The 27,788-nt window shown below is 43.5% G+C and overlaps 1 protein-coding gene across 6 annotated transcripts in view; it reads left to right on the top strand.

Moving 5' to 3' along the window:
• Window positions 1-27,788, top strand: part of COL18A1 (collagen type XVIII alpha 1 chain) — a 152,642-nt gene that overhangs the window by 108,948 nt on the left and 15,906 nt on the right. For all 6 annotated transcript variants that reach the window (XM_083497809.1, XM_083497811.1, XM_083497810.1 and 3 more), the window contains 21 exons: window positions 5,469-5,607; window positions 6,737-6,846; window positions 8,019-8,045; window positions 9,814-10,029; window positions 11,468-11,494; window positions 13,224-13,286; window positions 13,437-13,523; window positions 14,164-14,217; window positions 14,377-14,535; window positions 15,877-15,939; window positions 16,088-16,132; window positions 17,488-17,619; window positions 18,944-19,015; window positions 19,679-19,705; window positions 20,735-20,779; window positions 20,976-21,038; window positions 21,762-21,797; window positions 23,156-23,245; window positions 24,538-24,567; window positions 25,079-25,105; window positions 27,447-27,509. In XM_083497809.1, coding sequence (XP_083353935.1) covers window positions 5,469-5,607; window positions 6,737-6,846; window positions 8,019-8,045; window positions 9,814-10,029; window positions 11,468-11,494; window positions 13,224-13,286; window positions 13,437-13,523; window positions 14,164-14,217; window positions 14,377-14,535; window positions 15,877-15,939; window positions 16,088-16,132; window positions 17,488-17,619; window positions 18,944-19,015; window positions 19,679-19,705; window positions 20,735-20,779; window positions 20,976-21,038; window positions 21,762-21,797; window positions 23,156-23,245; window positions 24,538-24,567; window positions 25,079-25,105; window positions 27,447-27,509 — 1,575 coding nt within the window. The remainder of the gene's footprint in view (window positions 1-5,468; window positions 5,608-6,736; window positions 6,847-8,018; window positions 8,046-9,813; window positions 10,030-11,467; window positions 11,495-13,223; window positions 13,287-13,436; window positions 13,524-14,163; window positions 14,218-14,376; window positions 14,536-15,876; window positions 15,940-16,087; window positions 16,133-17,487; window positions 17,620-18,943; window positions 19,016-19,678; window positions 19,706-20,734; window positions 20,780-20,975; window positions 21,039-21,761; window positions 21,798-23,155; window positions 23,246-24,537; window positions 24,568-25,078; window positions 25,106-27,446; window positions 27,510-27,788) is intronic.

Below are 27,788 nucleotides of genomic sequence, written 5' to 3'. Positions count from 1 at the left end.
CAACAACAACAATTTGTTATTTTATTTAATAATTTGTTATTTTATTATTAATACACTGCCCATCTGAGAAGAGTTGGATGGCAGTGGAGGAAAAGATAAAATGGGATTAGAGTGACACTCTTTCTGTGACTTCTGTTTGTTTAAATTTGTTTTAATACTGAATTTTAAATTGCTGTTACCTGCCCTGAGACCTTATTTCTGCTTGCCTGAAGGATCATTCCTCCCCACTCCATACCGTTCTGGAGCTTCTCTTAATTTTCTCCTGAGACAGTTGGGGGGGCATGGGGGTACATAGAGGGAGGAGAGGGGAGAAGCCCCATTGTACTAGTGCAAGTCCTTGCATTTAACTTGTTAGTTAAATCCAGCCCTCTTTGAGTTTTATTTTCTACTACATAATGAATGAGACTGTTGTTGTCTTCTGGATAGTTCCTGGAAGTTCCTGGATTCCTGCATTTGCTTCTGGATAAAGAAGGGCTAGTCTCAGAAGGCACAGAGTGGGAAGGAAGTGTGCACACCAAGCTTTAATAAGTGATAACCAATGTCCAGAATCTTGCTTGAAAGCAAACGGGTTGCCAGTTTTGAAAAGTGATCAGTGTCACCCACTTCTCTAAATTCAGCCAAATTCTAAGTTCAGCCACAATGCCGGCGATGGCATTTTTACTGGCAACAACTTCTGAAGAGTCTTCAAGCACTCCCCATGTGCAGCACATTGCAATAACAGTTAGCAATTGCCAGGATATGAACGAAGCTGGCAAGTTTCTCAACAAAGAGAGCTGCAAGTTGGTGTTATCACTGTGTATATAGTGTACATATGGTACATATGACCCACGCGTTTCTTTGTTTTTCCATACACTAAAGCCACAGCTTCAAGCATTGTACATTTCAGTTACCCGAAAGAAGATTTCAAGAGTCCAGAGATGATCTGCTAGTTATCCTCTTTCCACCAGATGTGCGGTGCAGCCTGGAAACTTGCCCCTTTGTGCTAATCCAAATAATGTGTCCAAGCTTAGACATCTGTATGATTGAGGATATGAGGTTTTTCCAGGGCAATAATGTTTTGAGGCAGCTGGTCAAGCTGGACTCCTCATTTCCTACTAATGGAGGATCGCTGCTGTTGGGTTTTTGGCAACCTCCAAGCATTTGGCTAGGCACAGCATACCAGGCATGCTGCTGACTGCTTTCAGTGGTGCGTCACATAATCCTAGACTCTGCTAACATTCTCCTTCTTCGGGTTTCCTCTTTGTCTCGCCCACATCTGATTACCCACATCATGGTTAATCCCGTCCCCCGTCCCCCCCGAGCTAGTCCAGCAATAATGTGTATGTGAGCAGATTGTTGGGTGTTTGCTCCTGGCACACCAATGCAACGTTTTGGATGATGAAATACAGGCAAATGTGGAAATATGGGCAAATTAAGTGCAGTCCAATAGCCTTTTCCACCAGACCCACAAACCTTGCCTTTCTGGACTGATGACGAGTATCTGTGTTTTTTCTCTCTGCAAAAAAACATATTGATGTGAGAAAAAAATATTTGCACTTTGAAGAAAATTGCCCTTCCTGAACCTCATACGTTTGGTCACAATAACAACATAGTATCTTTACTACATCTTTTATAAAAATAATTACAATGATTTTTCTTCCTTCTATGTAGCAACAAGCTTTATTGCTTTGTAGCAAAACTGCACCCCTTGATCCTTAATCAGTGTATCATCTGCATCACTAACGCTTTAAAATAATTTACCGAACAGTTGCATGGCTTAGAATCCAGAGGTCCTGAGCTCTGCCCTGGTCCATCAGTCATAGCTCTACAGTGCCAAAGGCATTCCAAGCTGAGGCAGGGAGTGGCAGGTGAGGCAAAATGAGATTTTCCCATTTGAGTCAATGGAAAGGGAATTACTTATGCCAGGCTCTGTCCCGACTTTGATTTCTGGCATTTCTGTCTGGATCCTTGGACCGAGACAGGTTAGTCAGGATCTGGTGTATGAGGTAGAGTAGATGAGGTAGAGTAAATGAGGTAGAGTAAATGAGGTAGAGTAAATGAGGTAGAGTCGTAGGTGCCCCTCACCTACGACTCTACCTCATTTTGGGAGGATCCATGATAGGAATTCTGCTGATGGGCAGCTACACCTTTCTGTGACACTTGCTACGATTTTGGCAGCGGTGTTTTTCGTAAGAGGCAGCAATTTCCCCCTTCTGGTGGCATTGGGAGCTCTTCTTCATCGTCCTAAGACCCTATAGCTGGGAAACTCATGAGTGCAGCATTATACTTTCCCCATTCAGTTTTAAAGCTTGCATTATTGACACAGATGGCATTTAATGTCTAGTTCCTGCTGTTTTGTCCCCCCCACCCCCATTCATGTTGCTATTTAGCACATTTTGCACACTAATTTTCTTCTGCAAAATAAGTTCATGTTTGACATCAACTCCAGGGATTGAGGTCTTTTTGAAATACCCTTTATGTCTACTGTAATTTGTTGAGTCTGTATTCTGTTCACGCATCAAACATGGGGATGTTTTACAGCTCTCTGTGAGATCCCTAACGTTTTCCTCCCAGATGGTAGCCTCTGCAGTAGCATACTGTTTCTTGCCACACATTGACAACACATGCTTTGAATTTGCCACTCTTCCTTGTATCTTATTAAAGATGGGTAACAGCATCCCCAGAAATGTAGTGTCAATTCCTTGTTCATGCAGCTCTTTGTAAAAATATACATTTTAAAATCACCACTAGTATGTCCACAGGGTAGCTGATGGATGGTGCTTGGAGCCTATTCATTTCTCAGCTGCTTTGTGTGTTTTCCTGCAAAAATTAGATAACTTGAGAGTTTTCCTTTCCTTCCTTTTTGCATGGGATTACCATTAATCTCTGCCTGGCTTTGAGATAAGAGCCATCCTCCCAGCCAGAACTAATGCAAGATCAAGTTGCAAAAACAACCACTTCATTGCAGAGAATGGCCTTCCCAAGGTTTATTTTTTCAAAGTATATTTTTACACTTGGTGAAGCCAGCCTGGATTCTGCTCAGCATATAGAATCCTGGACCAACATGACTGAAGTGTTAAATCAATAAACACAAGGGCTTGAGTCAGGGATGTTTTTTCATGTGCATCTTTAATTTTTCTGGAATAAATGCAGCCATGCACCTGTCACTCAATCAACACTCATGATAACTGTATTTTAAAATTGATTCTATACATTGCAGATTAGTCCTTGGGAGCCACTGTGCTTGGATCAGTTCTGAACAAACTTACCAATGAATGGAAATGTAAGGCAGGAGACTCGCGAGCACAACAGCCAGTTTGCCCAGAATGTGCTCTTATTTAGCAATGAGCTTAGCAACTCTGTCCTTAGAATTTTCTGTGAGTTTGGCCCCAAATGTTGCAGGACCCAGAATTCACTGTTCGAGCAGAGTGTTGCTTAATGCCTCCTGTATTCAACCTGCATTTGAAGGATGCCTGTTTGTTGGTAGTTCTTGTGGATGTTAGACAGCTCCAACCTGTACTCATGACATAATGTCATGATGTCTCTTAAAAGGGGTCTCTGGAGCAGGGATGTTTAGAACTTGCAATACTGAAAGCCATGCCACAGAAATGTTCAGTAGCTTTTATGTGAAGACATTGCGTTGAAGGAAGAGTTAATGTATGCATGCACATGTGTGCACAAACATGCGCAAGGGGTGCTTTTTATTTTACTCACATTTTAACTATTTATTTATCCACATAAACAGCTGCTGATATTTATCCAAAGAAGAACTGTTGATATTCCTGAGGGTAGAGAGTATAAAATAGTAAAGGAAAAGGACTCCTGACAGTTAAGTCCCGTCACAGACGACTCTGCGGTTGCAGCACTCATCTCACTTTACAGGCTGAGGGAGCCGGTGTTTGTCCGCAGACAGTTTTTCCAGGTCATGTGGCCAGCATGACTAACCTGCTTCTGGCAAACCAGAGCAGCGCACGGAAACGGCGTTTACCTTCCCGCTCGGGCTGTACCTATTTATGTACTTGCACTTTGACGTGCTTTTGAACTGCTAGGTTGGCAGGAGCTGCGACCGAACAACAGGAGCTCTCCCCGTTGCAGGGTTTCGAACCGCTGACCTTCTGATCAGCAAGCCCAAGAGGCTCAGTGGTTTAGACCACAGTGCCACCTGCATCCCACGGTAGAGAGTATAGCTTCCAATAAAAACAATTATGCATAAGGAACTGTGGTTTAGCAGTCAGAGCTACACTTCCCAGCACCTTAACAAATCACAGTAACCAGGGTTGGACATCTGTGTTACACTACTCACTTTGTAACAAATTGCAGTGACCCTGTGTGGTGCAAGAGAGTGACTGGTCCAAAATCACCCAAATGAGCTCTATAGCTGAGCAGCATTAGGATTTTGAACACTCTTAAGCATCACGCCTCACTGGCAAACAGTAGTGTGCAAGTGTTTCATTAATACAGGGAACAATTCTAGTTTCTATCCAATGATGTAAACTAGGACAAAATATGCTAGACACATGACTGGCTCCAAGAGATTTCCTGTCTTCACTTTTTTCATGCATTTATATGTGGAACATCCATGCCACCCACTGGCCAGAGGTGTAATAGCAGACAATCTGATCTCTGTTTTCTAGGCAAATATGTAAAGTTTCTGGGAATTTTGAAACCTCTGGGGGGCGGGGGGGCGGAAGAAGTATGTGTGCAATGAATATTTGAATTATATCAAACTTGCATTTACAAACTTCATAACAACACCGAACTCTTCAAAACTGCACTGTCTTTTGTTTTAAGGCTGCTTTCCTCCCATCTCTGGAGGAAGCCTCATTCAGTTCAGTAGGACTTGCTTTTGAGTAAGCATACATAGAATCAGACAGCAAATATAGTAACTGCAGATAAAACCAGCTGTCCTGAAAGTACATTTATTTGCTTATTTTATTTCTTTTCCATTCCATCACAGTAAATCATATATCCATGATCAATGTCTGTGAAATATCTCTATCTCCTGATTTCAAACTTCCATTTTGAGCTTAATCAAACTCAGAAAATGGAAGCTTTGCATGAATTAAACCAACTTTTTTTGTATATATTTTGAAACATTCAGTAGTTTTTCAGTTGATAGAGAAGACCCGGGAATCTGAGCAAGGCTGTATTATCCCAAAGCATTGCTTCAACTTTGCTGAAACAAAGTTTGTCTGCCAGTTGGACTGGTTTTTCTGAAGATGTTTTGTATTCTGCAACACCTGAAAGTATTTTCCCAACAGCTGTTTTGTGTGTGTTTCCCTCAAAAATTAGATGACAAGAGTTTTCCTTTTATTCTTTTTCTCAAGCAGTTCAAATTTTCCTTGTTATTTTGAGGTGAAATATTTAGGGCGCAGGATCAACAGTGCAAGAGCTCCCTGTTATTAGGCTTGCAGGAGCAAAGAGTTTGCCTTAGGTTGCCTATGCCAGAACAAGTGATTGTTTACTTCAGTCCTGTTCCCTTGGCCCAGGTATCACTCTCAAGTCTGCCAGAACCACCACCTGTCACCTCTCCCCCAATTGCCAAAAAGCCCACCCAGCCAGAAGAGAAACTCCACCTGCAAACTGAATTAACCAAACTAGAAGAGGGGCCCCCATTGTCCTCAGGAGGTAAGTCTAGCTTTTCTAAGGTTGGGAACAGTCCCTTAAAAAAAAAATCATTATAGTTCTGAGTATTCAAGATTTCTTGATAGTGCTGAACAGAAATGAGTGGAAAAGAAAAACCTTGAAGGTTTTTCTTCATTCCTCATGTTAAGCTTTGGGCAGGGGAAAAACGTTTGTGGTGCTTGCTCAGAGCAAGTAGAAATGTAGGCCTCGGGAGTTAGGGTGAATCAGATGTAGCTTTTTTAAATGCAAAAGCAGGACTGATTTTGAAAGCATCCTTACTGAACACAACTGAAACATACCTTTCTTCTCTAGCAGTGGGCACTGATAAACAAACCACTTTCATGTTAATGGAACTGGCTATGGATGACATGGATTGCCTGGCACCTGTAAGGTCACAACTTCCCACCTGTGGAACAGTTCTGCAATTGTGTGTGTGTGTGTGTGTGTGTGTGTGTGTGTATATCTATCTATCTATCTATCTATCTATCTATCTATCTATATCTATATATATATAAAATAAAGCAACAAACACATACTTCAATGCCCCTTGAAACATGGGCTGACGCATGTTTGTCAACTGAATCAGCATTCAGTTCATTGGTATGCAAGCGTGCATTTTCAGTTGAGCAGCTATGAGGAAACAGGTTTTGAACTACAGCAGAGAGAATGCCAATGAAGCCTCTTTTTATGCCACATCTATCACCCCTTGTATGAAAGCATGCACTGAATATGTCTACCATTAAATATCACCCATGATTTTTCAGACTGGGGCTTTGGAAGGTCAGGTCTTGTGATTAAAGTTGAGAGGGTATAGAAAGGCACCATTAGTTGTTTGTTTATTTGATTATTTTAGTTAATTTAATGAAGAGGACACTTTTATAAATGTCATTCATGTCAGTAGGTAATACTACTAAAAAAACAAAACCTTTTTACCAGAAGAACTCTTGACATGACCATTAGAATTATAAAGAAGAAAAAGACCTTTCTTTATAAATCCACTCATGTCTGACAGTGTTTTCATGTTGAATCTGAATGCCAAGCGTTTTGATTTTCATTCTTTCATTTTTGCAGAAATGCAGAATTATCTTCACAACAGATAATTAACATGCTTATCTTTATATTTCCATCATAGTTGGAGTCAAAGGAGAAAAAGGAGACCCTGGTGAAAAAGGTGAACGTGGCACAAAAGGGGACTCTGGAGTTGGTGAAGTTCTGCCGACGAATGGTGCTAAAGGCGAAAAGGTAATGTGATTACATGTGGCTCTCCTTTCCTGTTTTCATCCAAAAGGGACAAAGTTTTTATTGTTGCTACCTAAAGAAATAGAGTCTCACCATCACCCTCTTTCGCATCACTTACTCCCTGCCATGAGCTTTGCCTCCTCTCGGATGCCTTCATTGTTGCAGAAGTCACTGTGATTGGAGTTTCTGAGCATCTTGTTGGGCTGGGATGAGCGGCGTTTTGCTTTTTCAGAATGAAGGGGGGGAAACGTGATGATTTTTTTTTTTTGCATGTGCAGTGAAGTGACTCTTCACCAAATCTAGTCAGTTTGTAAACAAATTTGAGAAGGTCTGCTGTAATTCTCATCCTGCCGTGATTCTCTCTGAGTTGTGGATGGTGGAGGAGAGAGTAACACTAACCTTTAGAACAAAAGCCTTCAGGAAGGAAGGAACTCAAGGAGTCCTGGTACTGCCATGAAGATCGGAGATAATCAAAATTATGACACCTGCTCACATTCTGCTGCTGCCAATATGTGAAATCATTTCCCACCACCAGCACCTTTCTGCTCTCTCTCTCATCTTTCAGCCATATTTATGCTCAATACATAAATCTGGAACAGCAGCTGTGCAGAGGACAGTTTTCTTAGGGTTAATTGCTTGTCCAGTGGAAAGACACAAGGCCTACTTTAGCTTTCTTCAACCTGGTGCACTCCAGAAGTTTTGGACTACAACTCCCATCAGCCCCAGCCAGTCAGCTGCACCGCTTGGGGCTGATGGAACTGTAGCCTGAAATATTTGGAGGACACTAGTCTGGGGAAAATCTAGCCTATCTGATTGTAGTGGTAAGAGGTGAATATTGAAGTGTATGAGCCAGGAAGAAGGAGGCTTCTTACACTCATCACACACTAATGCTCCCCCTTTTTGAAAGAGATGCTGCTTGCAACCTTGTACTGTGAACTTTCCTTTTTTAGGTCTTGTAGAAAACTTAACTTATGGGACGTGAGGTGTGGGTTGTTTGTTCATGAAAAACATATCAATTAATTCATCCATTGTCAAAGAAATGACCCATGAACTAATTTCCTTTGCCACAAAAGGAATTTAGATTTGACCACGAGTGTTTGTTTCCTAAAACAGAGAATTCAACCTCATTTTGCTATGTTTTGCTATACTGAAAAGCCTTGTGTTTGTTTTTGCAGGGAGAAAAAGGAGAGCTGGGTGTTAAGGTGAGCCAAGCTGCCGCATTGTTTGCTTTTAAAAGTGGTTTCATGTGACGATAATTTATTTAGGTGGATTCCAGCTATCCTATACACTAATAGTGAACTCATTCTCAGAGTGGGGATCGTTATATAGCCAAAACAGCACCATAGAAGGGTGAATCTCCAAAGTAGCCCATTGGGAGCTGAATGTGCTTAGTAGCCATGGGGCTCTAGCTGTGTGTGAGAGAACTGACAACAAGGGGGAGAGGAGGAATGGAATGGAGTGACCTGAAGAGGGCATGGCTGGCTGAAACCCTGAGCAGAAGCATTCATCACTGCAACACTTTGTTGCAGGTCCCACTTGGATTTTTAAATGTAAATTAGAAGTTCATCCATATAGATATATAGGCAGCTGTGCCTTACACAGACCACTGGTCCATCTAGCTTGGTATTGTCTATATGGATTGGCAGTGGCTCTCTAGGGGTCCAGACAGGCATGCCAGAGATTGAAACGGATGCTAGCTATAACAGAACAACATCCTTCCAGTAATGCACCCCTAAGATTTATGTAAAATAGTGAATATCCCTAAGATTTTACTGGTTATAACTCCAGACCAAATATTTTACTGAATATAACTCTTTAATGTTTTATTATGTTTTTTATATATGTTGGAAGCTGCCCAGAGTGGCAACCCAGTCAGATGGACGGGGTACAAATAAAATCCTCATTATTGTCACCATCACCATCATCTGGTCTCTGAACACTCAGTGGCGCCACATGAGCAATTACCCAGATAGTGCCTTGGGGTCTGAGTGGTAGTTTCTGATGCAGTAATTTCTGCACTAACAGAGAACTGGAGCCAGGATGCTGATGCACAGCCGTATTCTAGAACATGGTGTGCAACCAACACACCTTTGTGAGAGTTCCTTGGCTTCTTGCAAAATAACCAAAGAATGGAGATGGAACTGCAGCTCACCCTGTTGCTCACATGTGGGGGGCCTTTAAGGAGCTGTGCTGCAGCTGTTTAGTTCTCTTGCCACCCAAGGTGGTGGTTGGACAGGATGGTGAAGCAGCATCTGGACTGGCCCCATATGGGCAGAAAGGGCACTTGGCAGTAATTAATATCAGACTTACTGTTCATCTTTCCTTGAAAATTACGTATGTTGCTTTTCTTCTGTTGGTGTGCATAACTGTATGTGCTATGGATATCTGTATTTGCAATATGGCAATTGTGTGCCATAGGAGGATACTTCCTTGCTTCAACTACCTCCTTATCTACAGCACTGCTGGTGTTGAGCTTGCCAGTAGCAATTATTTTGAAGAGGATAGGGATTTGTGGCTGGAATAAAGGAAGGCAAAGAAAAAATGCACATGGATACCAGCAGAGAAATACTTTTAAGAGAGGAAAGCAGGAAGGCCTTGGTAGTAAAGGGGGTCACATCTGGCAGATGCTCACTTCTATATTCTCATGAGGGAATTGTTAAGTTGTGGGTGAACATATCAGACGATACAGCGATTCTTCAAACAGCTCTTGTTTATTTACAGGCCAGAACAGAACTGAACTGAAGGGTTCAGCCAGCCTGCTTATATAGAGCTCCAGCACAATGTAACTGTAACAACTTTCTGTAACTATCCAATCACTGAACGTCACTTTCGACCCCTTATTTGCATATGTGGACCTGAACTATCTACAGCATCCCCCTGCTGGCCCAGGGTGAGAACTTCGGTACATAACAGGAATAGTATCTGATTGCTTTCATTTTCCATCTCTCTCTCTCCCTCAACCATGTCTAGGGAAATGCCGGCTTTGGATATCCTGGCGCAAAAGGACAGAAAGGGGAGCCTGGTGACCAAGGGTCTCCTGGCCCTGCTGGGCCCCCCGGCCCCCCTGGGACCATCGTGCAGCGCCCTGACGGTTCTGTGGTGGAGCAGGTTGCTGGGCCTCCAGGACCCCTGGGGCCACCAGGGCTGCCTGGGAAAGATGGCTTGCCTGGAAAGGACGGAGAGCCAGTAAGTAAACTTTTTTAAAAGGTAATGTCTGGTTTAAAGTGCAGGGTTTGTGTTACAGAGGAAAAGGGGTTCTTCAGCTATGCAAATCACTTGCAGTCTTTGAATCCTTGCTGTTAAAATAACGGCCCAGTCAACACGTCACAGTAAACCATAGTTTATTGGTAGTTAAACTACCAGTTAATGGTTTACTAGACAGATGGCACCTTCCTTGCTCTTTCTGTAATATGAGCAGAAGCAAAAAACCACAATTCCTGTCCTAGTGTCATGTTCAGATTAGGATTTTAACTTGTTTCACTCAAACAAATAATGATTGGTAAGCCAAGAACAAACCTTGACTTCATGGGCTGGAGCAAAACAAGCTTGGCAGGGGGTTGGACTCGATGGCCCTTGTGGTCTCTTCCAACTCTATGATTCTATGATTCAATCCCCAGTGGAGATGTATCACAAAAGCAAGGACTGTGATTTGTTGCTCTTGTTCATGTAAGGGGAGGAGTGAAGCAGGAACCAACTGCATTTCATAGTAAACATAGTAAACTTTGATTTACTGTGATCTGTGAAAGCAGCAAGTGCCTAAACTGCTGGTGTATGGCCAACTTAGAAAACACCTCTAGAGCTGCAGGTGATCCCGTGTACCAGACCCCAGATGGTATTTTTTTAATGGAGATTTCAAAATGTAAGTAATTCTCACCTATGCAATCCCTACAAGTAATTTAATTAGCCATCAATCTTTCACCCGTTACCGAGTTTGTTTTCTTCATAATGTTCTCTTTAGGGAAATGTTCTCCTTTTTTGATTGCATACTCTGTTCCTCCTGCATGTGGCTGTGTGATCATTGCCTTGTTCCTATTTTTTTAAAAAATGTCTTTTTTACTACCTTACCAGAGCCGCCTCAAATAATTCCTTCCTCATTCCCAACCATATTACAATGGCTCACTTTGCCCATTGTTTGCTTCCTTCTTCAGTAACCTTTTTTCAACAAGCCCTTTAAGTGGAGATTTTCATAGGCTCCAGTCTGCTTTTGTACTGTAACTATTTTTTAACCGTTTCTATATACAGAGTTGTTTTTAAATGTTTGAATTGTTTTTCATTGCTTTTTCCTTGTTTTATGGTTCTAAATCTTCTATTTGTTTTATAGTTGTATATTTTCTTACTGTAACCTGCCCTGGGACCTTCTGGTGAAGGGCAAGTGTACATGTATATTTTTAAAACCATTTGAAAGTTCTGACAGGAGGGATTTTCCCTGTGTTTCATGGGGTGTTTATGGCTTTAGGCTTGCCTTTCCCAGCAGCTGTCTCAACCCAATTGCTTTGTAAGTGCTGAAGAGGTACCAAGAAAAGTAGGCCCGGGACTTAGGGCAGCTTGAAATGATAGCTGCTGAATTACAACTTTGTAGAAAATGTCTGGCATTTGCTAACCTCCTACGTTTTATTCTTACTAGGGAGATCCTGGTGAGGATGGTAAACCAGTAAGTTCTGCTCTTTTGTCCCTCAACTTTTCAAGATAAATTCCTCAGCTGCTATAGTTAACTTTAGCCCTTTGCATAAAGAAGTTGTTTCTCTTTTCTCTTGCCTATTTTAGGAGTATAGAAAATAATTACAGTTCTTGGAGTTTCCCTTTCCTGAACTTTGAAATCCCTGTTTGGGGTTTTTAATTTTTTGGTGGAGACAAAGTGCTGTGTAACAGTAACAGTAAACATAACAGTAAACAACCTGATCATAGTTTAAAAATAATAATAATAAAAATGAAACAAAAATATTTTTTAAATAAAAATGTTTTAAATGTATTAATATTTTATATAGAAATACTTTATTGCATCACTTTCAAGCATGTCTGTGTATGGTATTTTGTCACAAATGTTCGTTTATGAGACGTCAAAATAGTTAGAACATTGTAAACTAAGCCCCCAGCATGCATGGTGTGTGTACTGCTTCTTAACAGGAACTTGGTTTTATCATCTGTCATGGTTGCTTAGCTGAGATTCCTGCATTGCAGGGGGTTGGACTAGATGACCCTCAGGGTCCTTTCCAACTCTGCAATTCTATTATTCTATAATCTATAATCTTAAACAGATTTTCTTAATGTAGAGCCCGGGTGGCAGGTGCTGTTCATCAGAAGGCACTTCATCTTGGAGTGACTTTCAGCTGCCTTGCACAGTGGTTTGGTTTGCATGTCACTCTAAACCAAATTGGGAAGGAGCTTGCAGCTGCTTTCTTCCTCCACAGCAGTGGCGTAGCGTGGGGGGTGCCAGGGGGGCCGGCCACACCGGGCGCAACATGGCCGGGGGGCGCGCTCGCACTAGCAGCTCTCTGCCCCTACTAAAATCCACGGGTTAGGGAGCCTGCGCTCGCTCGGCTTGGCGAGGAGGTCGCGGAAGGGGGAGAGCGAAGCCTTCTGCCGCGGGCAAAAAAAGGAGAGGAAGCCGGGCGGGCTGGCTGGCGGGGGTCTGGCTGCGCCTGCTGCTGCCGTTGCCGCTGCTGCCGGGCTTTGACAGCTTGGCGAAGCGGAGGGAGAGGAGCTTTATGGTAATTGCGGCTCTCTCTCCACTGGCCGCCTGGGTAGTGAGCCGAGCCGAGCAGGGAGTCTGGTGAGGGGGCGGGAAGAGACTTTTCCACCTCGCCTGGTCAAAAAGGAGAGCGGAGTCTCCTCAGGGCGCCCTCAGGCAGGGCAGGGCAAGGCAAGCAGAGCGAGGAGGAGAGAGAGGGGAAGGGGGGGGGGAAGCAGCCAGGAAACGCTGCGGTGTGGAGGAGGAATCAATTAAGGAGAGAAAGCGAAAAGCCTTGGAGAAAGGGAAAAAAGGAAAGAAAAGAGGCAGCTCCAGGAGAGCGCGGGGGAAAGAGAAGCCTCGCTGCTGCTGCTTGGGAGAGTAAATTACTGTACTTGCCTTGCCCCGGGTTAGGGGGCGCAAATTACTTGCCTTGCCCCGGGTGCTGACAACCCACGCTACGCCGCTGCTCCACAGACCTGTCTGCAGCTGTGATGTGCTGAGTTAGCCAAACGCACCATTTGAACCTGGGCTTGTGGTTTTATCTAGATTATTCATGAGCTTGTAACCAAGAAGAAAACCTTGTGTGGTGTGTGAACTGGGGCATGATGTGCAACTGTGTGTGTGTTTATAAACATGTTTTAGATGCTTCTGTGTGGCTCTTCTGGGATCACCCAGACGTCATCACTTCCTTGACTTACTTCCTTTGCAGGGTGATGTTGGCCCTCAAGGATTCCCTGGGACGCCGGGAGAGCCTGGCCAGAAAGGTGAAAAGGTATGAGCTTCCGTCACATGGGCATATTCTGGTATCATTGAATTCTCAAGTTCAGCAGCCATCGGTGTTTTCTGAGCAGATTTCATTTGTGGCTGCTTTGCGAAAGTGTGGCCAATGCTCTCATCTCTGTCATTTCCTCTCTTCACCTAGGGTGATGCAGGCATTGGTCCAAGAGGTTCTCCTGGGCCACCAGGACCACCTGGGCAACCAGGATTCAGTTCAAAACTGGACAAGTTGGTGAGTCCCAGATACCCACAATAACTGCATGGGAAGAAGCTGTTCTCCTTGTCACTGCCCCCTCTGGTGTAGCTGTCTGCTTTCCTCTGAAGCCACATTTCACCCTTCCCTCTCTCCCCGCCCCTCTCTTCCTTTATTTAAATATTTATAAACCACTCTTCCATTAAAAAAAAATAACAAGTCTGTGCATGGCATAATTTTTAATTGTATGCATTAATTTTCTGAGCGTGTTTTCTTTTTCTTTTTTTTACATCCAGTAAAAATCATTTTATTTGCCCAGACCTTTTCAGAGTTTATTTTTCATGCTGTATTTATGATCTGTTTTGCTCTTAAATATCGTGCTGCTTTTACCAATGTTATGTTTTATTGTAAGAAGTGCTGTGAGTCCTTGCAGGCTGAACCACTGAATAATAAAGGAAAAAATAAATACTAGGCAATTTGAGAGAGTACTTTTCTTTCTCAATTATTAGAACACCCTTCACAATGTCTTGAGTCTGACTCACTCATTCAGGATAAACTTAACTCCTTACACTGTTAAACTCACAGCAAGGAGGCCCGAGTTAGGCCCGAGTCATGCAATTCTTTACCCCAGTAGCATTTCTCATTGGTGTGCTTATAGAACAGTGTACTTTTCTTCCAGACATTTATCGATATGGAAGGCTCTGGTTTTGGAGGGGATTTGGAAACCTTACGTGTAAGTACCCAAAAGCAGTGTGAACAGGTGCTGCCTTCAGAAGGATTTCTTCTGGGGAGGTGGTGTATGGCAAGCACCTCAGAAGTTAACTTGCACCACAAATGCTCTCTTATATTACATGTTCACACCTGATTTTGAATCCTATTTGTTGTGTTTCAGGGCCCCAGAGGGCAACCCGGGCCCCCAGGACCACCTGGTGTACCTGGCTTGCCAGGACAACCTGGAAGAATTGGGACGGATGGCAGTGACCTTCCAGGGCCCCCTGGCCTCCCTGGAGTGCCAGGTCGAGATGGCAGCCCAGGACCTCCAGGGCCTCCTGTAAGTTAAAGAAGATGCGGGGAAGGAATAATTGAGGATGGTAAAATGCGAGTCTCTCTCCAGAAACTGCCCCAGCTCCCAGGATTATGGGGCTTTGGCCTTGGTTGTCAGCTCATCCACTGCAGTTTCAGAGGCATGGATAGGGGTGGGGCCTTTGCCTGCTGCTTTGTTGTGCTCCTGTGGGGTTGCTGGAGTTAGTGCACTAAGTAAAAGCTTGCCAGGTGTTACCAAACCCTTAAAGTTATTGCACATTATAGGCTCCCTGTATTGCGTTAGCAGCATTTTCAGGGAGGTAACCTGAAACGTGGTCTTGATTAATTGGATGCATATGAACTTTAGGCTTCTGTTCTGCTGCTTTAGGTATAGGTCACAAATAGTCCTATATATGTGTGAGCATCACCAAAAGCTGAAACGGTATCACAAAAATAAGCATGAAATATAATGATGTGACTATTGCACCATCTTGTAGCCAAGAGTTGCAAGTATGACAGTCTAAACTAGTAGCTTGTGGAACACAGGGCAACCTACTTTTCCTTTGGGGTGTGTGTGTGTGATAATCTGCCCCAAGTTGCTTCTCTGCACAGTTCCAAACAATGGAGCTTCTTTTATGAATAAACGCACACCCGGAGCATCACAGGGAGAAAACACACCTTGGAGTGAAGAAACAGTGAGCATGGAAAAGGTTTCACACTGAGAGCCTGTGTGATTTAGTGGTTAGAGCGTTGGACTAGGACCTGGGAGAGCAGGGTTCGAATCCCTACTTAGCCATGAAGCTCACTGGGTGACTTGGGCCAGTTACCATCACTTAGCCTAACCGAGGCATAGGCAAACTCGGCCCTCCAGATGTTTTGGGACTACAATTCCCATCATCCCTAGCTAACAGGACCAGTGGTCAGGGATGATGGGAATTGTAGTCCCCAAACATCTGGAGGGCCGAGTTTGCCTATGCCTGCTCTACCATACCTCATGGGGTTGTGAGGGTGAAATGGGGAGGAGGAGAACCATGTATAACACCTTGAGCTATTTGGAAGAAAAAGGTGATATATAAATGTAATAAATAAAATAATAAATAAATCACACACACACACACACACACACAAACACACACACACACACACACAGCAATCTTTCCAATAAAAATCCAACACATGCCCCCCTGCAAAAGTTGTGTCCAGTGGAAAATAGCTTTCATTCTTTTGGTACACAAAGACGTGTACAATATGTAGTTCTGTTTACAGGGAAGAGACGGTATCCTTTGACAAGGAATGGTATTGGGATTAATGGATGCAAACTGGCTGATGGCAGCTTTTAACACAACTTTCCTTTTCTAATCTTTTCCAGGGCCCTCCCGGTTCTCCAGGAAAAGATGGGATAGCTGGCCAGCCTGGGCTGAATGGAGCTAGTGTATGTATATTTCTCTCTTAGCTGTGCAAGTTCCTTTCACAGAGCTGTAATCCCGCCTCAGCAAGCCTGAGAAAATAGGCTGCCTCTGGCTTGAATTTAGTAAAAAAAGAAAAGCACATTCACACTTCTTTTCCTTTGCTGTTTCCAGGGAGAACCAGGAGAACTAGGCCTCCCAGGAGCACCTGGACCTAAGGTAGAATAGCTCACTTTCTGGGTACAATACAAGGACAGGACAGAGTAAGACTGAGGTTGTCTTTTTCTCATAGGTGGTTCAGACATTTAATCTTCTTTTCCTGCTTCTCAACCTTCCTATTTTCCATTTACTTTCCCCCACCTAACTAGAGCACTCTGCTTCCTATCTCCCCTGATGTGTTAGAGATACTTTCTTACTACTACAGAGCCCCATACAGGGGAAGACAAAAAATGGAGGTAACATCACTGCGCATGTGTTTGTCTGGCACAAAAAAATGCAGTTTGATATGTGTGCAGAGGTGTAATAACAATACGGTGTGATCCTGCGTGTTGAATGGTTTGTGGAATTGTGGGGAGAAACCCCCCTGCCCTCTATTGCAGTATGACATGCAGCTCTGGGTGTTTTCTACCACGTTCTTTGAACTGGCCTAATTGGTGGTGGTAGTCCCATTTAAAAAAAATAAAAACAACCATGTAAGGTTTCTTTTCTCACCTAGGCACTGGAAAAGACACATATATCCACATCTCCTTCTATTAACCCAGCACTCTTAAGAGATGTAAAAGAAGATACAGATTTTTGTTCCTCTAACCTTAGTGTTTTTGGCATTATTTTATTAAAAGCAAGCTTAAAAACATTTCAGATGAGAATGCCTTTATTATTGAACGCTGATAAGACAGTAGCATCTAGCTATAAAATAAAAGCAGTCTATATTTTCTATAAGCTACACTTCCCGTAGACCATAATTTACTTTTTCTTCTTAGTGCACATGTTCTGCCTGATAATGAACAAAATGCAGACTTTGGGTACAGTCCTGAAGCCAGTGTGTCTGACGTCAGATTTCCTTACATATCCCCAGTACACTTCCTTATGTAAAAGACCTAAACGTGTGTGTAGACCACCAGTTTGGGCCACAGAAACCACTCCTGTACGGGAGTGCAAATAAACGGTTGTATGCATTAAGAGGTTCTGTGTGGTGCATATCTACATGCTAAGTCAGCTGCAATTCGACAGCTGCAAAATTCAAAATCTGCAGGCTGAGTTAGTCCCCAATTTTATGCAATTTAGGGTGCTTCCTCTGTTCAGCTGCACACACTTATATCATTTGAACACTTGTGGCATTGTACACTTCAACCAGTGTGAGCATCTGACGACAGAGCGCAGATCAGAAGCATGTGCCATTCTGGGATGTGATGCGCATACAGATGTTTGTAATGCATGTAACGAGAGAGAGGCAGCATTGCAAGGTTTTCTTTCAGAAATACTGTGCATAATATCCTATTACCAGGCTGTTTTTGGCCCTCTTATACTTTCCTTCTCTTTGCTCTTTTCAAACATCCTTTCCTGTTTTCTTCCAGGGCAGTAAAGGAGATGCAGGGTTGCCGGGAGCACCGGGTGAAACTGGCCTGGCAGGCCTTCCTGGGCCCATGGGTCCCCGAGGACAACCTGGTCCTCCTGGCCCACCTGGGCCAGCCTTTGGGCCTGGATTTGTGAGTACTGTATTTGAAATGCCATTGTTGAACACACCACTGTTCCGTGGGCTCCATAAGACCCAAGAAGCGCAAAATGTTGGAAAAACTTGGTTGTACTACTAGTAGTTGTTCCATCAGTGTGTGAGGTGCTTAGCAGAGTACCAAACAAATAGAAATGTTACTCTTTTCAAACTAAATGTGAACATGGATGAAGGCAATAAAAGGAGGTCAGACAGGTGGAGGCAAGGGTAAATAGGTGACTGTGCATTAAATTAAGTTACACACAGTTACAGCCACACATTCATATCACTTTAACAGTCATTCCTTTTGCCCCAAAGAATCCTGGGAACTGCAGCTTACAGACCTACAATTTCCAGCCCCCATGAACTTTGCTTCCCAGCATTCTTTGGGTGATTTAAATGTATGGTGATTATGTTGGGACTTTGCTTCAGTAGGAGATGAAGACTAAGGGACTAAGTCAAAGGTTTCCTGGGAAAAGAGGGATTTGAAGGATGTGAGAGTGAAGTGGCGTCACATACATATTTTAGAAGGAAGTTCCAGGTATAAGGAAAAGCAAGCAAGGAAGGAAGAGTAGAGTAGTTTGAGGGAGCAAAAGATGGTCAGAATTATACACTGCATCTCCCTCAAAGACCAAAGCAACTGGCTTTTCTCTGTCAATCCCAATTTCCGTACCTCCATAGAAATGAACCAAGTGGTTAGGCACATGGGGATTTTTACACTAACCCTGTGACTTTGGCAACAATGTATGCAAGAACCAACTGTCTAATTAGATAACGTTTATTAGGAATAAAGAAGGAAAGGGAAGAGAACAAAGGAACTAAGCAGAATATTGAAAATAAAAGGAGCTCTTTAGCTCAAGTCTAGCTCATCAAGAACCAGTGACTTAGAAACAGGCATAGCTGGTCATTTGCAGGGTTTTCTGTTGGTCAGTGACAGACAAGGGACTTTAGTGTGAGGGACAAAAGGCTGCATAGCCATAGCCTCTCTTTTTTTTAAAGGGTTTCCTACCCACATTGCAGTTGAGTGTCCGGTGGCACTTCTCAGCCAATTATTTGCCAAGTCACCTGTAAACACCTGTCGGGGAGTTAGAGGGGCGAGGATGGTAGGAAGCTCCTGGGGATGTGACTATCTTAGTGTTCATTCTCACTGGGATTTATTGATGTTGCTTCCAGAGGGACCTATCCTGTACTTGTGTATTTGGGAACTTGGACATGTCTGACTTGCTCAAGCAAAATGGGTGGCAAGGGATCAGGGCTTTTCTCCACAAGCTTTACCTAATGACAGTTCTGCCTGGAGACTAACGCCATCCATTCTTTCTTAGGATGACATGGAGGGCTCAGGGCTGCCGTTGGTTTCTGCCATTCCTGGAGCACGTGGACCAGAAGGGCCACAGGTATTCCTCATTCCATTTCTCAGTATTGCCTTCCTCCAAAGACTCCATCACTGTGAGCACCTGCTTGGGAGCATGCAGGATTTGAACAACACAAGCTTTATTTATGAGTAAAGATGCATAGGAATGGGCTGCTAATCAGTTTATATTTTTTATGAGTGTTGAGGTTAACCTTATAGCACTGTGTGGCCATATGTTACCACTTGTGATTAAGGGGGGTGCAGACCAAATAAGAAAGTTATGAGCTTTTGAAGTTATCTTCTGACCCCCTCATCTACAGGATGATGGCATATTATCACCTGAGTCTATACTGGACATGCATTAAAAGCTTTCCATGTTGCCAGTGTCCCGCTGGAGACATTCGGTCTGTTGTTGTTCTTCTTGCAGAAACAAGCATATTCCACTAATTGCCATGTTAATGTCCTAGTCCACAGCTGAGTGTCAGGCACACTCTGAAAAGACAGACCTTGCCTGTAGACTGTGATACTTAAAATCTGAATAGCAGACCTTAAGTTACGCTATAAAACATGGATCCTGCTATGTCATTATTGTTAATGGATGCTAAATACACACAACAGGTATAAATTTGGCTTTGAGGAGATTGTGCTCTTCTATAGGTCATGAAATCTGACAGAATTGAGTTGATGACCATTTTTATTTTTATAGGGACCACCAGGGCTTCCAGGACTCAAGGTCAGAATTATTGTTGTTACTATTTTGTTGTTGTTGTTTGCTGCTGTATTTAACTAGTTGGTTGGTAGGCAGTATGGCTTGGCTTGTTTTAAGCCAGAACTGCACCCACAAATGAAGGTATCCATCTCTCTGCCTGATCTGAACTCCATTTAGTGTCCAGTGCTCTTTTTTAAAAAACATTTTCCTATTCAAGTTAAGGTCCTTTCCATAACAGGCCAATCATATTAGTTCACTATACAAGGCAAAACGTGGATGGGTGGTAGGTTGAGTGGGCAGAGGACTACTGAGTTTTGTGGTGTTGTTACAATGAAGCACTCAGAGTGTTGAACTAGGTTGGTGCAAATATATTCTGCAAGGCATGTATGAATCAGGTGTGGGTAGGGAAGGGTTATAGAACAGCAAGACGAGGCTCTTACGATGCTTTCCTTAGTCCTGTCTCTTGTCATTCAGACTAGGATAACCTCTACATTTTGGTGCAATGTCTTGGCTCTCACAAAGGAGGCATACTGACCCAAAAACAGAACTGTCAAAAGCAGGGGTCAGCAACCTTTTTCAGCCTTGGTCTCTCAGACCATATGGTGGACCGGACTATATTTTTTGGGGGGGGGGGGATTGAACAAATTCCTATGCCCCACAAATAACTCAGAGATGCATTTTAAATAAAAGGTCACATTCTACTCATGTAAAAACACGCTGATTCCCAGACTATCCACGGGCCAGATAGAGAAGGCAATGGGGCCACATCTGGCCCCTGGGCCTTAGGTTGCCTACCCCTGGTCAAAAGGCAAGGTGCATCACTCCAACTACCCTAGCAGAGCACAGGCAGGACCATTCCAATTTAGATGGTGCTGCACACGTGTCATACTGTCACATACTGTCACAAGTTCCATCCCACTATCAACAGCACAAAAAGATAGTATGGACTAGGACTCAAATGGAAAAACAAAATAGAAAAATTACAGAGCACATCTTTTATTTAATGTGACCAGTAAAAATAGGCCTTCTGCCTGTCTTTTTGTTAATTTTCAGGGTGATGTCGGCAGCCCTGGTCTCCCAGGTTTGCCTGGAGTGAAGGTAAGACCATGTCATAAATATTGAGAAGTACTTGGAGAACTTTGTCTCCACCTCCCCTACCATGCCTGCTGGTTTTTAAGAGATGTTTTCTTACTATACTGCTATGAAGTATTTTAACGGGAGCTGGACTGGATTGCTGAGTGGCATTTGTGGGGAAGGTTAGGATCCCTTATTAGGCTCCTTTGTTTGTTTGCAGGGAGACCCTGGATTGGCAGGTCTGGATGGTCGTCCTGGGCTAGAGGGTTTCCCGGGACCACAGGTGAGCATGAATTTCAGTGCAGTCATTCCTCTCTTTCTTGGCATCTTTCGGACAAACTCACAGAAAAGAATATCCTACAAATGTTTCTTTCTTAAAAAGCGGAAAATTAAGATACCCCTACAAATAATGAATAGGTTGTATCCAATTGAAATGAACAGACTTACGTTTGTTCATTTAGATGGCTCCCTTATGAGTAGAGCCTAGTTGGATGCAGCCTTCTGTGTGTAAGTGTAGCTCAGGTAGAAACCCTGTAGGAAGCACAAAATTTGCAGTTCACAGCTGTATTATTCTCATAGAATAATAATAATACACAGCTGTATTATTCTCATATAATAATAATAATAATAATAACACACAGCTGTATTATTCTCATCTCCCATGTCTGGTGTGTGCCCTCATAGAGTGGCAATGTTGTTCTCCTCATCTGTAAGCAATCACACACCTCAAATGCAACAATATTAATTGCACTCATCCCAAGAGAGGGATCACTCTTCTTCCTTGTTTGTAAATGGAGAACAGATTGAGTGATGGTAGGTGACCCAAAGCCCACCCACTGAGTCCATGACTGAAGTGTGGGAGTTCAGCCTGGATCTTCTGGATCCATGTCCAGGTCTCCCATCTGCTGGACCACACTGGCTGTCACTTGCAGACACAGTTCTCCATTGTGCAAAACTGTATCCTTCCCTGAAAATGTGTTTGTCTCCCCCATGTTTCTCATTTCAGGGGACAAAGGGTGACGCTGGAGACCCAGGGCCCAAAGTAAGTACCCCCGTGGATTTCAGGAGAAGTTCTGTTTGTGTGTGTATGTGCACATGTATGAGTGTGTGTGTGCACACATGTTGTGGTAAAGTGTAGTCAGGCCAGGATTGGCTTGCAGCAGTTTCCCTAATAGTCAGCTGGTGATCTGTTTTAAATTTTGTTGTTACTGTATTTTAACTGTTTTTAAGTGAAATTGAAGTATTCAAATGCTTTTAACAAAAGAAACAGAAAATGGGCTAGAATGTGTGCAGTTAAGATGTTTTGCAACTCACCCCCTAAAAACAACAACAACAACAACAACAACTTCTTCTTCTTCTTCTTCTTCTTCTTCTTCTTCTTCTTCTTCTTCTTCTTCTTCTTCTTCTTCTTCTATTTTAATAGTGCCCTTCATCCTAGGATCACAGGGCCGTTTACAATATAAAAACACAGAAATACATATCATAGTAACAAACAAAAACAATACCCCACCCCTGTTTAAAAGGCCACAGATGGTTAAAGGACAGAGGTCTGGTTATAGAGGAAAGTTTTGCCTGGCATCTAAAGATATATAATGATGGCCACCTGGTGAGCCTCCCTGGGGAGGGCATTCCACAAATGGGGAGCCACTACAGAAAAGGCCCACGAAGAAGAGCCTCAGATGATTGCAGCATCTGGGTTGGCAGTCCTTGAGGTATTGCGATCCTGAACTGTTGAAGGCTTTATAGGTCAAAACCAGCACTTTTAATTGGGCCGAGAATCTAATTGGCAGCCAGTACAGTGGTACATCGTGTTAAGTTGTGGGCGAACATATCAGACGACACAGCGATTCTTCAAACAGCTCTTCTTTATTCTGAGGCCAGAACTGAACTGAGCTGAAGGGCTCAGTCAGCCTGCTTATATAGAGCTCCAGTACCTTGTTACTGTAACAACTTTCTAAAACTATCCAATCACTAAACGTCACTTTCGATCCTTCATTTGCATAACTATCTACAGTATCCCCCTGCTGGCCCAGGGTGAGAACTTCAGTACATAACACATTGGGTTACATACGCCTCAGGTTACATACGCTTTAGGTTACAGACTCCGCTAACCCAGAAATATTACCTCGGGTTAAGAACTTTGCTTCAGGATGAGAACAGAAATCGTGCTCCGGTGGCGCGGCGGCAGCAGGAGGCCCCATTAGCTAAAGTGGTGCTTCAGGTTAAGAACAGATTCAGGTTAAGAACAGACCTCCGGAATGAATTAAGTACTTAACCTGAGGTACCACTGTACAATCAGGCCAGGATTGGTGTTATATGCTGAAACTGTCTTGCCCCTGTGAGCAAGCTGGCTGCTAAATTCTGCACCACATTCAAATGTTCTCTATCTTTTCTTTTGAGGGTGAACGAGGTCAAGATGGAATAGGGCTGCCAGGTCCCCCTGGACCCCCCGGCCCTCCAGGACAAGTCATCCTTCTGCCCAGTGATGATGTAAGGATATTTGTGCTTTTTTATTGACCCCTTCCTCTTACTTCTGCAAAATCATGTTATTTGCTGTGAATCAAAATGATACGATTCCTTAGAGGAGCCATTCCTCACAGAATCAATTCATTATTTCTAATTATAAAGGTAGTTTGTTTCTGTATTTTCTAGTTCAGCATCAACCATGAAAATATTAATACCCTGAAGTTCAATGACTGATAGTTCTCTGTTTCCTTCTTGGCAGATATTGGCTTGGTGCACATACCACACTAAGGCAAACTAGTGCGAACATGTGAGCTTACAGGCTCTGAGAGAGGAGATCATGGCAACTTTGCTCATGTCCATCCATTTTGCCGCTGTGCTGCATGGAGTTAAGCCATGGCTTTGCTTCGAATGTTGTCCAAACCTGGGCTCATGAATTAGCTCTCTCCAGACAGATCATGAGCTAAAACCAAGGTTGTTCTTGGTTTACTTACAGCTTGTGGTTTGTCTAGGAGAGCTAAAACCATGTGTTTGGATGACACACTAAGCCAAACCATGGTTTAGGTCAGTGCCGCTCATCAGCAAAATGATTGAGGAGGAGGGAAGTGCCTGCAATCTCGTGATGGGGAGCTTGTAGGCTTGCACGTTCATGCTAAACCATGGTTTGAACCAATAGGTGATTGCCTCTAGAAAATTTTCTACGTGTTCCTTGTTGGCATGCCTGGCTTCCAATAGGGTAGCAATCCCCCCTGCTCATTTTAGTTTTTAGGCAAAGGAGTCTAGATGTCCTTGGACTTAGTCGGGCATTCTTCTGAGTAGACATGTATTAGATTGCAAGCTTTAAATTTCTGATATAAGCCAGTGGGTCCTCATGCTGAGAAAATACGGGGCCAGATTCAACTAAATAAAAGTGCTAGTTTCTTCCCTGTGCCCCCCCCACTGCCCCAAATGGACTTGGAATGTATCCCTGAGGAACCCCCAGAATCCCAGCGAGCAGGGGGTGGGGGAGAGAAGAGGATTGTTCCATCAGAGAAGCTGAAATACTTTCACTGATCGACCGATTGTAATAGTTGAATTCCACCTATGGTATGTAATGTTACATTTGAATTCAAGCACATCTCTTTTCTCCAGCTACTGTTGATTTAATAGAAATGACAGGATAATGGCAGGAATAAGAATAAACAATTCAGGGTCATCGGTAAGAAATTTGTGGCATTTTACTGGACTTTGGGTCAGACTTTAGTTTGCCCCACCAAAGAATATGAGGAAATACAATAAAGATCACATTTTAAGTATACCCTTTCATTATTTTTTTATAGAAAACCTTACCTACTCTGCCAGGCCCAGAGGTAAGTAAAAAGCAATTTCTATCCTAGTGATCATTTTATTCTGATTTAGTGAGAAGGATGTTGTGGCAAACTCCCTCAATAAGATGGGAATGGGGGGGGGGAGATGGGAGTGAGGTAATGTGATCTGGTTTGGGGTGTTTGAACACTTAGACACTCCCTGTCAGTAACACTTGAGAGGTCTGGTATTATCTTTATGTGGTAGCGTTTTCTGATAACCAACAGCAAGGTTTTTTAATATTGTGAAAGGAAACTTATCCCTCAGCCAGAGGATCAAAGTAAGGTTGAGACACTATATAAACAAAACTGGAATTTTATTTAAACGTATTTGATGAACATTAGAGCTTATTGATTTCACTGATAAAGCAAAGCACTTTGTTTCAGTCAACAACACTTTACAGAAGAAATTAAGAACTTAATTAATTTAAATTTAATCAAATTAAGTTTAAAGGGCTGGAGATAATACTATTATATATTTTATATGTTATTTATGCTACCATGTTTCTTCTTGCAGGGCAAACAAGGGCATGCTGGCTTCCCAGTAAGTAGTTGACCCAGTATTAGTCATACTGGGTAATGTTCAATGTAGCACTAAGCAGATCATTCCTTCAGTGCAAGGATTTCTCCTTGTGCAACAGAACCATCTCTGCCTCTTCTCTCACCTGTGTTCCCCCTAAATCTTTTCGGGGGGCACTCTCAGCCCTTCAGGACAGATTTGGGGACAGCATAGGGTGCACATGGAGGGAAGGGAGAATCCCCTTGTGCTGGTGCAAAAATGTGGTTGAATACGGCCCGGTGGCTTCACAGTGCTCAGATTGTAAGAATTCAGCTGCTCTACATCTTTGCAGTTTACCAGTGGCTGGAGAGGGGAGGGCATGCCAAAGTTTTTTCTTAGTATACAGTGGCATCCTCTGCTGCAAGAGAAAAATTGCAGCACATGTATAAGGGCTCAGTGCACACTTCCTTTTGTGCTGCGCTTTCTAGGTACAGCTCTGGGTTTTCTTGGTCCAGGTTGGAGCGTTTTCCCCTCCACCTTCTGCAGATTTCCCCAGGAAAGCCATTTATTTTCTGCTGAATCGGAGAAATGACAATCTTCTGAAAAGCTGATTGCCGTTTGCTCCGATTCAGCAGTAAAACACAGGTTTCCCTGGGGTAAGCGGCAGGAAGGGGAGGGGAACACTCTGACAGAGACCTAGAAATCCCAGACTTGTACATAGAAAGTGCAGCCCAAAAACAAGTGTGAATGAGCCCTACGTCAGCACTGCGAGTAAGTCCTCCAACAAACAAACCAATTTACAGTGGTGCCCCGCAAGACGAATGCCTTGCAAGACGGAAAACCCGCTAGACGAAAGGGTTTTCCGTTTTTCAATGCGCTTCGCAGGACGAATTTCCCTATGGGCTTGCTTCGCAAGACGGAAATGTCTTGCGAGTCTTGAGATTTTTTTTCGCTCCCCCCCCTTTTTCTAAGCCGCTAAGCCTTTAATAGCCTTTTAGCAGCTAAGCCGCTAAGCCTTTAATAGCCGCTAAACCGCTAATAGCGCTAAGCCGCTAAGCCACTAATAGGGTTGCTTCGCAAGACGAAGAGACTCGCGGAACGGATTAATTTCATCTTGCGAGGCACCACTGTACTAGTCCATTTACTGACATCTATCTGCATATGTGTAAAAAAATGTTTTATAAAGCTTACTAGATTGCTCACCTGGAGACAGTTTTGGCACAGCTGATCAGGCAAGTGTCTATTCACAACCCGCTTTTTAAAGTCTTGGCACTGTGACTTGAGTTTGATTTTCTTTGCCTGTAAGATTTGCCTGTAGATTGTATGATTCACCCCCCCCCCAAAAAAACACACCCATAGCAGCCTATTACTACTACTACTGACTTTGCAGCTGTACTAATATGTTCTGAACAGAGCCATTGAAGTCAGAATGAATGTGTGTGAACTGGCCCTGGCGAGGGGTTGGGTGACCTTGCTCCAAGCCTCAGTGAGCAGCTCTCCCCCCTGGGGGCTGTTCTGACTGAGAGCTGCCCTAGAGCAACCAGATGCAAAGGACGGCAGCTTTGAGGCTTGGCAGCAATCGAGTTTTTGTTATGTTTTGCTTGTTTTTATTTTGTCGTCAGCGGTTGTGTATATTGGACAAGGAATGGAACGAGAGAAAAGAAAACAGGAAGGATATGTGTGTGTGTGTGTAGGGGTGGGGAGGTGGTTGCAAAGCGCTTCTCCTTTTGCTTCTTTCCATGTCCTCACCATCCCAGGCAGGGAGCAGCAGACACCAGCCCTGCTGTATCACCTGCTGCTCCCGCATTTTGAGAGCTAAAGTGCACATAGCTTTTCAAACTAGGTAGATCACTAAATGGATTTTCTCTGGCATTTTTTTCAGCCTTAAACCCCACTTTTCCAATTAGTTTTTCCTCCCATTTGCAGGCTGTGCTAGCTTGCACCAGGAGAATAAGACAAACCACCTGCAAATCTACAAAGGGGAGAAAGTACAGATGGACTAGCACCAATAACCAAACTCTTTTGAGAACTCTAATTAATTATATATATAAAAAAAGAATGTGCAGATTGGCCTGACTTGTTTTAAAGCAGGGCTTCTCTGGCGCTTTCCACAGTCAGCTTCCCCCAAAACATGAAGACTACTATTTTGATGGCTTGCTTGGCGTTATTGGTAGACCAGAGGCTCATCCTTAGGCCAAGGCAAGCAGATCAGAGCAAAGGAGGGGGCCTGTTGGCTCACAACATGCTTTAATATCCCTAGATAAAGGGTGTGCAGTTGTGAGGGGGGGGGAGCAAAACAAACAAACAATATTGCTCCACTGACTCCTAATACTGAAAAGATGGGCCATGTGTCAATGTCATCAGGTGTACTTCTCTGTGATTCCAGGGGCCAGTGGGACCAAAAGGTGACACAGGATCTGCAGGTGTTCCGGGCTCTTCAGGTCCAAAGGTAAGACAATCATAGAATTGTAGAGTTGGAAGGGACCCCCAAGGCTCATCTAGGAATCTCAAAACATCCATGAAGGTCACGGGTTCAAGATATTCCTGCATTGCAGGGGTTTGGACTAATCATGCTCCCTTCCAACTCTAGAGTCCTATGACAGGTGGCCGTCCAACCTCTGCTTACAAACCTCCATGGAAGGAAAGAACACCACCTTCTGAGGGAGTCCATTCCACTGTTGAACAGCTCTGTCAGAACGTACTTCCTGATGTTTAGTTGGAATCTTCT

This window comes from Podarcis liolepis (genome assembly GCF_965112155.1).
Source record: "Podarcis liolepis genome assembly, chromosome: 1".
Taxonomy (NCBI): Eukaryota; Metazoa; Chordata; class Lepidosauria; order Squamata; family Lacertidae; genus Podarcis; species Podarcis liolepis.
The sequence above is the reverse complement of the archived record's forward strand: the minus strand, read 5'-3'. Positions and strand labels throughout refer to the sequence as shown.